The 9,355-nt window shown below is 35.9% G+C and overlaps 2 protein-coding genes across 2 annotated transcripts in view; both read left to right on the forward strand.

Moving 5' to 3' along the window:
* Positions 1-377: 377 nt before the first annotated feature.
* On the forward strand, positions 378-3,553 carry rpl37 (ribosomal protein L37). The gene is made up of 4 exons (XM_015381420.1): positions 378-491; positions 1,115-1,250; positions 1,403-1,487; positions 3,443-3,553. The coding sequence occupies exons 1-4, from the start codon at positions 489-491 to the stop codon at positions 3,510-3,512; spliced, it is 294 nt and encodes a 97-aa protein (XP_015236906.1). The 5' UTR covers positions 378-488; the 3' UTR covers positions 3,513-3,553.
* A 2,206-nt stretch (positions 3,554-5,759) lies between these two features.
* LOC107088990 (prostaglandin G/H synthase 1-like) overlaps positions 5,760-9,355 on the forward strand; it is a 21,536-nt gene continuing 17,940 nt past the window's right edge. Inside the window, exons 1-2 of the mRNA XM_015381489.1 lie at positions 5,760-5,935; positions 6,098-6,181. Coding sequence (XP_015236975.1) covers positions 5,929-5,935; positions 6,098-6,181 — 91 coding nt within the window. The 5' untranslated portion in view covers positions 5,760-5,928. The remainder of the gene's footprint in view (positions 5,936-6,097; positions 6,182-9,355) is intronic.

Below are 9,355 nucleotides of genomic sequence, written 5' to 3' on the forward strand. Positions count from 1 at the left end.
TCTATCTATCCATTTTAAAACGTCAAAAAATAAAGAAAAATCATGAAACAAGCAAATAAAATTTAGAATAAATTATTAAACTACTACCCACATATGAAATATAAATATTACAAATGGTGTAAAACATGCTGTGTTTTCATATGATGTCTTTAAGTTTTGAGGGGTAATTGTTTTGTTATGTTCTCACTGCACCTATGTGAAACATACAAATCTAAAAAGTAACATTTAAATCTACATAAAATGAAAAGCCGCACGTGGACACTTTTGTCCTTGGTTATATTAAAGAATGTGCTGTGGGGTCCGTATAGCTGAAACCGCCATTAGTAGATGATTTTTTGTTTTTGTTTTGTTTTGTTTCCTATTCATAGACGTTTTAAAAGTAATCCTAGACGGACCCATTTCTCTGTTACACCGGACGTAGCACGGATGTAATTTTATGCTGTGCCCGTTCTTCTTCCGGTCTCTTTCCCCACTGCCACTTGGTGAAAATGGTAAGAAGCAATGTCGCTAAACAGAAATCTTTCAACATCTGCAATATCAGAAGGTCATTTGAGACCAACTGACAGTTTTCTGTTATCCTATAATTAGTGGTATCGTTTATCTATAATATTTATAGGATGAATCTTTCTGGTGCTGAAATTTGTTTGTGTTTATTCGGCATCCTTGTAGCATTTTCCGCTAGCATTAGCGTCAAGCGTTAAGTGCGGTAAACGGTATCAAAATAAGCATACCGACACGGAAAACTCTACATGGAACCATTTAATCTAGTAGTGTTTTAGTAAAATACGTGTCCATTTAAATGTGCTAACTTAGCCCGAAAGGTTAGTGTTTTATTGAGGTGTTTTTCTTTCGGATCTAATTGTATTAAGGTTTCCTTAAACTGGAGCATTGATACCTACAGTCTAGTGATTAAACATTTAACTTACATTTGAGACTACATTAAATCAGTGGGTGAGATATGAAGTCTTGTCAATGATGTTTTCAAACAAATGTCTGAACATATGACTGGCTGTGATTCCTTTATATTTGCTGAGACAAGACATGTATAGATGTTTGCATGTCTCCTTAAGTTTTGATGCGTTTTCCTTTAATTGATGAATTTCTCCCTCGGCAGACCAAGGGAACATCTTCATTCGGTAAGCGCCGAAACAAGACGCACACTCTGTGCCGTCGCTGCGGGGCCAAGGCTTATCATCTGCAGAAGTCCGCATGTGGCAAGTGTGGCTACCCCGAGAAGCGCAAGAGAAAGTGTAAGTCCTAACATACAGTGCATGAGATTCAAATGCATATTATTTCTCATTTTTCTTTGAGGGAAAAAGCTAAATCAGCTTCTCTAGTGTTTAAGTTTTCCTCTTGTAATTTTTTCAATAATTTTTCTGTATGTGTACTTTTTATCTTTCAGACAACTGGAGCGCAAAGGCTAAGAGGAGGAACACCACTGGAACAGGCCGTCTGAGGCACCTGAAGGTCGTCTACCGCAGATTCAGGTGGGAAGAGCTGCTGAGAAATAAATTTCGCTCTTAGAAATGTTTTTGTATCTTTGAAATTAGGGGTTAATTGGTCGATTTTTAAACATAACTTCTCGTCTCTTTTGCCAAATATTTAGTTTCATCTGTCATTTTCACTCAGAGCCAGGTATATAAATTTGTATCATGCACAATAATTGATTCATAAATGGAGACATGAAAAGGTTAATGTTAGGCAAATCTTACCTGAAGATGTATTTAGTCTGTCACAGTTTAAGAGGAACTTTGTCAGATCCAAACTAAATGTTATGTTCTGCATGAAATGTCAACAAAATTCCTCCGGCTAACTTTTAATCCACTGAAATGTCAAGAGGTTTAGGTTGTTCACCTAAAGAGTTGGGGAATTTAATGTTAAAATGTTAAACCAGAATATTTGGGGATGAAACTGTTTATAACCATATGGTTAATGTCTTTAGTTTGGTGTTAGTGCAAACGTCATATGTACATGAATGTTTGTATAATGGTTGTAGTAAGGTGTATTAACTAAACAATTTATTTTTCTAAAACAGTGTAGAACTTTCTTAGTGTTAAGAAATGTCAGTAAACTAAACATCTGAGGAAGAAGTAATCACACAGATTGACCACGGGGAGAATTTATGGCTTTAATTATAAACAAAAATCGCAAGCCAAGATTCTTTCCACTTGATTGGAAGAGGAGAGTTAGTAGTTGTGCATTCCACATCCTAATGACTCCACATTGAAAACGACCACATAGTGTATTGAAGAGGGTGTGATGCTAAACATAACTAGTTGAAGAAATTTGCGGTATTGAAATGAGGAACAAGTTAACTTTCTTACTGTTACCTGAAAGGTAAAATGGAGGATTTTCACAGATTTTTGAAAAGACTTGTCCTCTCCACTTTAACAAAAAGTGCACAAGCACAATCCTGTACCCACTACCAAGAGGGAACGCCTATTAAATGTGTGAGAGCATGAACAAGCCCATTTATCCTTGTGCTCACTGTTTCAAAGTGGCTGTTTGGATCACTCATACAAGCTTACTTTCCAAAGATTTTCAATTTTTCCACTATGTCAGACTCACAATCGGTTGGTGAAAATTCGGACGAGCACATAGGACAGCCTTACGCAAACACATCACCAGAATGATAACAATAAGTAGGACCACTTATTTTGATGATCCAACTGGAAAAACATTCTCCATTATACCTCTTAAGAACAGTAACATTTTTGCAAAGTGATGAGATCTCCATATGGAAATCATTTGTTCTGGTAGTTAGCTGTTGGCTGTTACATCATGTCAAGTTTTTTTTTTTATTAAACTCTGAAATAAAACACTTCACTAAATATTCTGCTATTTGACCAATACGATATGTTTCAAAGATGTGTCTTAAGGAACTGGTTGAAAACACTGTTTGTGTGGGCGTTGTTTTTTTTTTTTTACATGGATGTACTTTTTTCTTTTATTGGTATTCAATGGAAAGTGATCAGTGAGACCTATTTGTATTTCATCATGCATTAGTTTTATATGGGCAAGGGGATCATGATATTTTACTTGGTGGACTTCTATCAGTCTAACCCAGCAAAATGGGTGTCCATCTTAGATGATCACTCTTTCTATTCTGTGCTGAAAAGAATGTAAAACTATCAGTCATACAAGCAATTTTGTTTTAAGAGCAGCCCCCTTTTTGTGTTTTGAGGAAATTGAATCTGGTATATTCTTTTAAAGCTGGAATCCTTGGCAGAAATAGCCAGCATTCCAACTGTAAATCACCAACTTGGTCTGATGGGCTGAGCAGCATATACCCACTGGCTAAGCTAACGCTGGTTTGATGACTTAAGTTTTTCAGTAGATATAAAACATTATACATGATTGCAAAAAAGCATGTGCCTGTGTCTGGAAGAAAAGTCATGTTGAATGCTTTAAACACTCTGTTTTTGTCTCATTAATTTTGCAGGAATGGTTTCCGGGAAGGTACCACCCCCAAACCCAGACGTGCTGCAGTGGCCGCTTCCAGCTCATCCTAAATGACACATTTTTGGTTAAATAAATGTGATTGTGAATTGGAGTTTTGTCGTTGTCCTCTTAATTTTACTCTAACAGCCATGGGGTGGATCTGGGGCACATTGGTTTGTGCTCATTTCTGGGTGGCCTTATGGTTTCTAAGATTAACTAAGCCTTTTTGAAAAAGTGAAAAATTAGGTTGGATTAGTTTATTTCTTCACTAAATTGCTAGAATGTATTTAGGATGTAAAAACACAAGTTTTCTGTTTTTTTTTTTTTTTTTTTTTTAATGGAAAATTATGATTCTTTAAATCTTGGGGCATAATGATTAATTGTATGATAGCAAATATACTTAAGTATGTTTGATGTTTTTTGGGTAGAATATTTTAGTGGTGTAGTTGAATTGCTATATCAAACTGGAAGTTTAAACTTGATTACATCCTTTGAAAAATTTAATATTAACATAAATGGCTGGTGGTCTGAGCCTTACCCTTGACAAAAACATTTGTTTTGACAAATGAGGCATCAGATCGGACTAAGGTGAAATTTCTTGAAATGTGAGCAGCCTTAACATGAATCAGGTTTTCATTATCAAATATAAACTTGAATATCCAACATTTAAAGTAATGTTACAGTCTGACTTTATTCTTAATGCACATGCTAAGATCCCCCAAATTAGTATTTTATCCTTACAAAGACGGCAATTTCATGAAATGTTTTTATGAATTGACTGCAAAGAAATTCTAGTTAACTTCATATTTTAAATGCATTTGCTTTCTCATATTTAATGCTAAACTGAATTTTTATCTGCTGTTTAGTATTACCCGTTTTGGGTTCTGCAGATGTTAGTGACTTTTAATGTGTCAGAATAAAGTCCAGCCATTTGTGATCTGGACCGTTTCATGTGGCAGCTGGACACGCTTTATTTTGCATGAAACATTCAGCTAAGATGCTGCTTGTGGGCAGAACATGTATAAACATGCTCTGTTTATTCAAATAGTAGCCTGCCAGGGATTTCATTGAATTTGTGGCAGCAGCCAACGTTATCTGGGAAAGTACAGCTGGGAGATATATAATTTTTTGGTGTGGGGGCTATGAGACAAATATTTAGCAATTCGGCAAACAATACTGAAAGTTCCCAGACGACTGTTTGCTTACCAGTCAAAATGCTGGATTTTATGAGCATATCAGGAAAGTACAGAAGAGTCACCAGTATGAGAAAAATAAAAACCTAAGGGGTGGAAATATTTAAGTAAAGATTTAAAAGAAATTTGTCAACGATGAACCTATTAAGTTACACATGTCTCTGGCCTGATGTCCACTGGAGATCGACACCAGCCCAACACAGCCTTGTAAAGAATAAAGAGATGCCATATTAAGGAAAGTTTCATGCAGAGTTTGTCTCCACTTTGCACTCAGACATTTTAAATACATAAAACAATGAGATCTTTAAAATGTCTTGGCTTTCATTGGTTTTACATAAAATGAATTAATGTAAATCAGACCTAAAGTTCTTTAGAGAGAAAAAAAAAAGAGCCTGGAAATAAAGTGCAGCAGCTTGTTTCTGCAGACTGTTTTATAGTGCTTAGTTTGGATGTGTGGGGTCTGCTTTAGTGTCTCTGGAAATAATGAAACCAGAAGATTTCAAAGTGACCAAATGTTTAAAACAACCTGATGTTTCTTTAAGCATGTAAGCAGAAGATTAAACAAAAAGATGCAAATGGCTTTCCAACCATCTGTGTATCTTTTGGATGATCTGACAAGCTGACCTCTAACCCTATTAAAAGTCTGGATCCAGTCAAAGATAACGGCAGCGTATTTCAACATTTCTCCGGTACACACCCGTCACACTCCCCTTTCTCTGGCAAAGAGGTGCATTTGGCCAGCCTCCATTGTTACCATGCCTTTAGTATCTGTTTTACTGTCTCTATTGTTGATAGATTGCTGCAGTGATTGCGATTTCTACACTTTAAGGTTATCAGAGGTCACATCATTCCTGGTTAAGTTCACTCAAAGAAACCTGATTCTAAATCATAGTTTTGCATAAAACCTGGATGCTTACTTTATATGTTTTATTGATTGCCCAAGACTTTAAGGTTACAAAACATGCAGTAAATAACTGAAAAAATGTTTGCAGAGGTTTGATATGCAATAAGGAAATAACGCAGTAGTAATTAAGGCCCACCAGCAGAGGGTGATAAAGAGTTGTTGCCTGAGGCTGCAATCCACTTTCTCCCCCTTTCCTATTAGATGGGAAGTAGTGGAACAGCATTTCTCAGAAAGAATGAGGTAACCTGCAAGCTTTTCCTGTTGCTCAAATCTCCTTCTTTCATCCTCTGAGCTTCAGTCTGCTCCCATCTCCACTCCAGCCTGGATTGTTGCTCTTTCCCTAATATTGTAGAAGTTGGAATGACATGGTCTTGAACTGAGGCTGCTGTAATGAGAGGTAAGTGTATGCGCTCGCAGCCCCTGTTTGTGCCCCTCTTGTATCAGCATTGCACTAGGGGCTCAGACAGGGGTCACTTTAGATGTTATTAGTATTGCTGGAATGTGATGAGTTTTTAAACTGCTTTAAAGCACACTAAATTACCATTTTCCCCTCTCTAAGCTTGTGTTCTTGGATCAATTTGTGCTCTTCTCATGCTCCTGTGGGAGCCTGGATGCCAGGGGGATGAGGTTACAACCAGCACAGGTGAGTGAGAGGTTAGTCTCCATAGCTAGTCTCTGTAGAGCTTGGAACATGGCAGGAAACGCATGTGGAGTTTGAATCAGAGGAAATGGAAGCCTGTGTTTTTATTATCCCTCCTGGTTTCATCAGGACTTTCTCCAAACGTGATGGATTGGACTGAAGGGGTGTTCAGCATTCCTGTTGGCAAGAAAACAAATGCATTAAAGGTCCATGCAGGTCTTGACAGGATTCTCCCCATTAAAACCTGCATGGACACTTTACACCGTTATCTTTTTGAGCTTTAAGTGGAACAATAAATCAAGCAAAAGTCCTGCTATAAATAAAACCAACTAAAAATGCATTTAAAAAAAAAACCCTGAAAAAAAAGATAATTCTGATACTGATTCCTTTTAAAGTAATTTTTTACATGACACATTCTCCCAGGATGTTGTTTAAAAACTTTATTTAAGGACAAAAAGCTAGTTCATCAAAACCAGTGGTAGAAAAAGTTTTTCTTTTTAACTTTAAAACAAAAGCTTGTATGTGGGAAAAGGACTATCTTAAGCAGAATCTTTGTTTTTTTCCTACCTTGTACAAACAACTATTTTCACGCCTCTATGCAGACAAGATAGCATCTTGCCCTCAGGTGAAGCTATCAACATTCAGCCATTCCTCAAGTTTTTTTTTTTTTTTAAGCCGATTTCATTACCTGTCAAGTCTTACCTGATGTCTCATTTTACCAAATGAAGTTTGGTAAAAAAAAAAAATAACTCCACAGAGTTTTTCTCTTCCTAAATTCCTGCCTCACTCATTTAATTTCAAGTAAAAGCTTTAAAAGCCTGTTACCGGTAGTTGTTTATTGCAGCAGAATTTCAATGAGATTAAACCCTTTTTTGGAACTTGAGAAATCAGTCTTTGTGTAAGTTTATATAGCTGCCAGGTGAAGTTTCTGATCTGATAAGTCTCCGCCAAACAAAGAGGAAAACAAAACTGAAGATTTCCTTGCATGAGCAGTGAACAATAATCCATTTAAAGAAGAGATTTTCATTTGAAATGTTAAGATGTGTTATAGGTCATTAGCACACAACTAAACCCTGTGCGCATACTTGCACCACTGGGCAATAATTTATGAGGGTTTCTGTCAGGAGCGTGTGTGGACTTGCCAAAAAACCCTCCCCTCCCCCAACCTCTTTTTTTCCCCCTCTGGTTTAAATTGCCCTATAAACTAACATTGCTTTTTCATGTAACTTTTATCCCAAATGCTGTTTCACTTGACTTGTAAAAAAGAACAAGTTGGATTGAATCGTCAGTGAATGTTATCTTGATGCATTTCATCCACGTTAAACCTGCCAATGGTCTGCAGCTTTTCTAAATACACTGACTGGAAACTGTTGGAAGCTTTTAGAAAACTCAGTATGGGTGCCAGCGTCACCACAGGTTAGTGATCAACTCATTATGTTCATTTGTTGGATTCGTGAATAAAAAAAATAGTGGGGAAAAAAACAATTCCTGTTTCCTGTGTGGGCATGCTATATCCCAGCTTGGTAGGTAGGCATTACCTTCAGAGTTAATGGCCAAAGATGTGTTTGCATTTTACAAGCCAAGACACCAAAACTGAAAAAAAAAGATTAGTGATGGTGAATTAGTCAGTAGTTATGGTGGGGAAACTTTTGTTGTTACAACAACCTGGAAATTTTCTCTTAGATAATTAATACTTTAGTAAATGGAAAATACGGGTATTTCTAACAAGTACAAATTTGACAAGCACATCAATTCAATGCAGTTTAATTCCACTTCTGGAAAAATCACAAGTTAGAACATCCCCTCTGTGAAACTCAATGAAAGATGATGTCTGCAGAATACATTCATCCAGTCGACTGCTTGAACATTTTGTGAAAAAAAAAAATCTGGAAAATTCAATTTCTAGGAAAAGCTACCAAAGGATTTGCAGCTTTAATTTTAGTGAAAAGAGCTTATACAAAATATTGATAAAGTAGTCAGTGAAATACACTTTTATTTGATAAAAAAAGATCTAAGTTACTTTTTTTTTTTTTTTTTTAAGCCGATTTCATTTCCTGTCAAGTCTTACCTGATGTCTCATTTTACCAAATGAAGTTTGGTAAAAAAAAAAAAAAAAGTTGGAAAAAAATTAACTCCACAGAGTTTTTCTCTTCCTAAATTTCTGCCTCACTCATTTAATTTCAAGTAAAAGCTTTAAAAGCCTGTTACCGGTAGTTGTTTATTGCAGCAGAAATTCAATTAGATTAAACCCTTTTTTGGAACGACAAACAAGTTTTTCACACGTTTGTCGTGGTAGTGTTAAAAAAATGTCTGCAAGATTCAGCAGAGGGAATATTTCCCTCGAAACTCAGCCTAAAACAATGCACATTTTGCACAGTAAAAGTTTTTGCTCACTCTTAAACTAAGTGGGAGTCCTTTGATTTACAGATAAAAAAAAATCTGTTTTACCCCTTTTCCCCCCCTAAAAACTCTTAATGTAACATCAAACCCAGTATGATTAATTTAGAAAGTTTCCTGTCTTACATAAATAAATAATTCCAAGCTTAAGTTTTATTACATGTTTTAAAGACACACTGCAGTTAGTCATAGTTTATCCTTTACGTCTTTGCGGTTGTTTGTTTCTTCTGCATGTGTAAGGACTGAGTCAGTAGGAAGCAGTTAAACCAAAGAAATTTGACGTTTAGATCAAACTAACGTCTGAATTCTATATGGTTTCTATTTCCTTTCAAGGTCATGATTTTACTTATCTGCTTTTTGCATTGTCAAAATTCAAATGAATTGCCTTATTCAAACTGCCATGTCCCAAGTTTTACATTGAAGTGTTCCTGGTTTCAAAGGCTTTAATAGAAAGATCTGTTTTTTTCAAAGAAAGAATCTGTTGGGTACCTCTAAACTTAATTATTGCTGATTAAGAGCTTCCCTGCACATGCATGCTTCAAGACATTCCCTGTATTTTCCTAGAAAGCGATCCTGAAAAGGCCTCAGGCTTTTTAAAAATAAAAATGAAATTGCACCTTAGCAGCAAATGAGATTTTGCTGTCTATACACAGATTCAGTTCAGATTCTACAACCCTGTCCAATGTTTTAAAACAAATACACTAAATATAATTACAAAAAAAAAGTTTGAATGAGATCATTCCCTTGTGGGAAGATAAAAGACAAATATTTAGACCTCAC

Source organism: Cyprinodon variegatus, unplaced genomic scaffold, assembly GCF_000732505.1.
Source record: "Cyprinodon variegatus isolate N-32 unplaced genomic scaffold, C_variegatus-1.0 Scaffold234, whole genome shotgun sequence".
Lineage (NCBI taxonomy): Eukaryota > Metazoa > Chordata > Actinopteri > Cyprinodontiformes > Cyprinodontidae > Cyprinodon > Cyprinodon variegatus.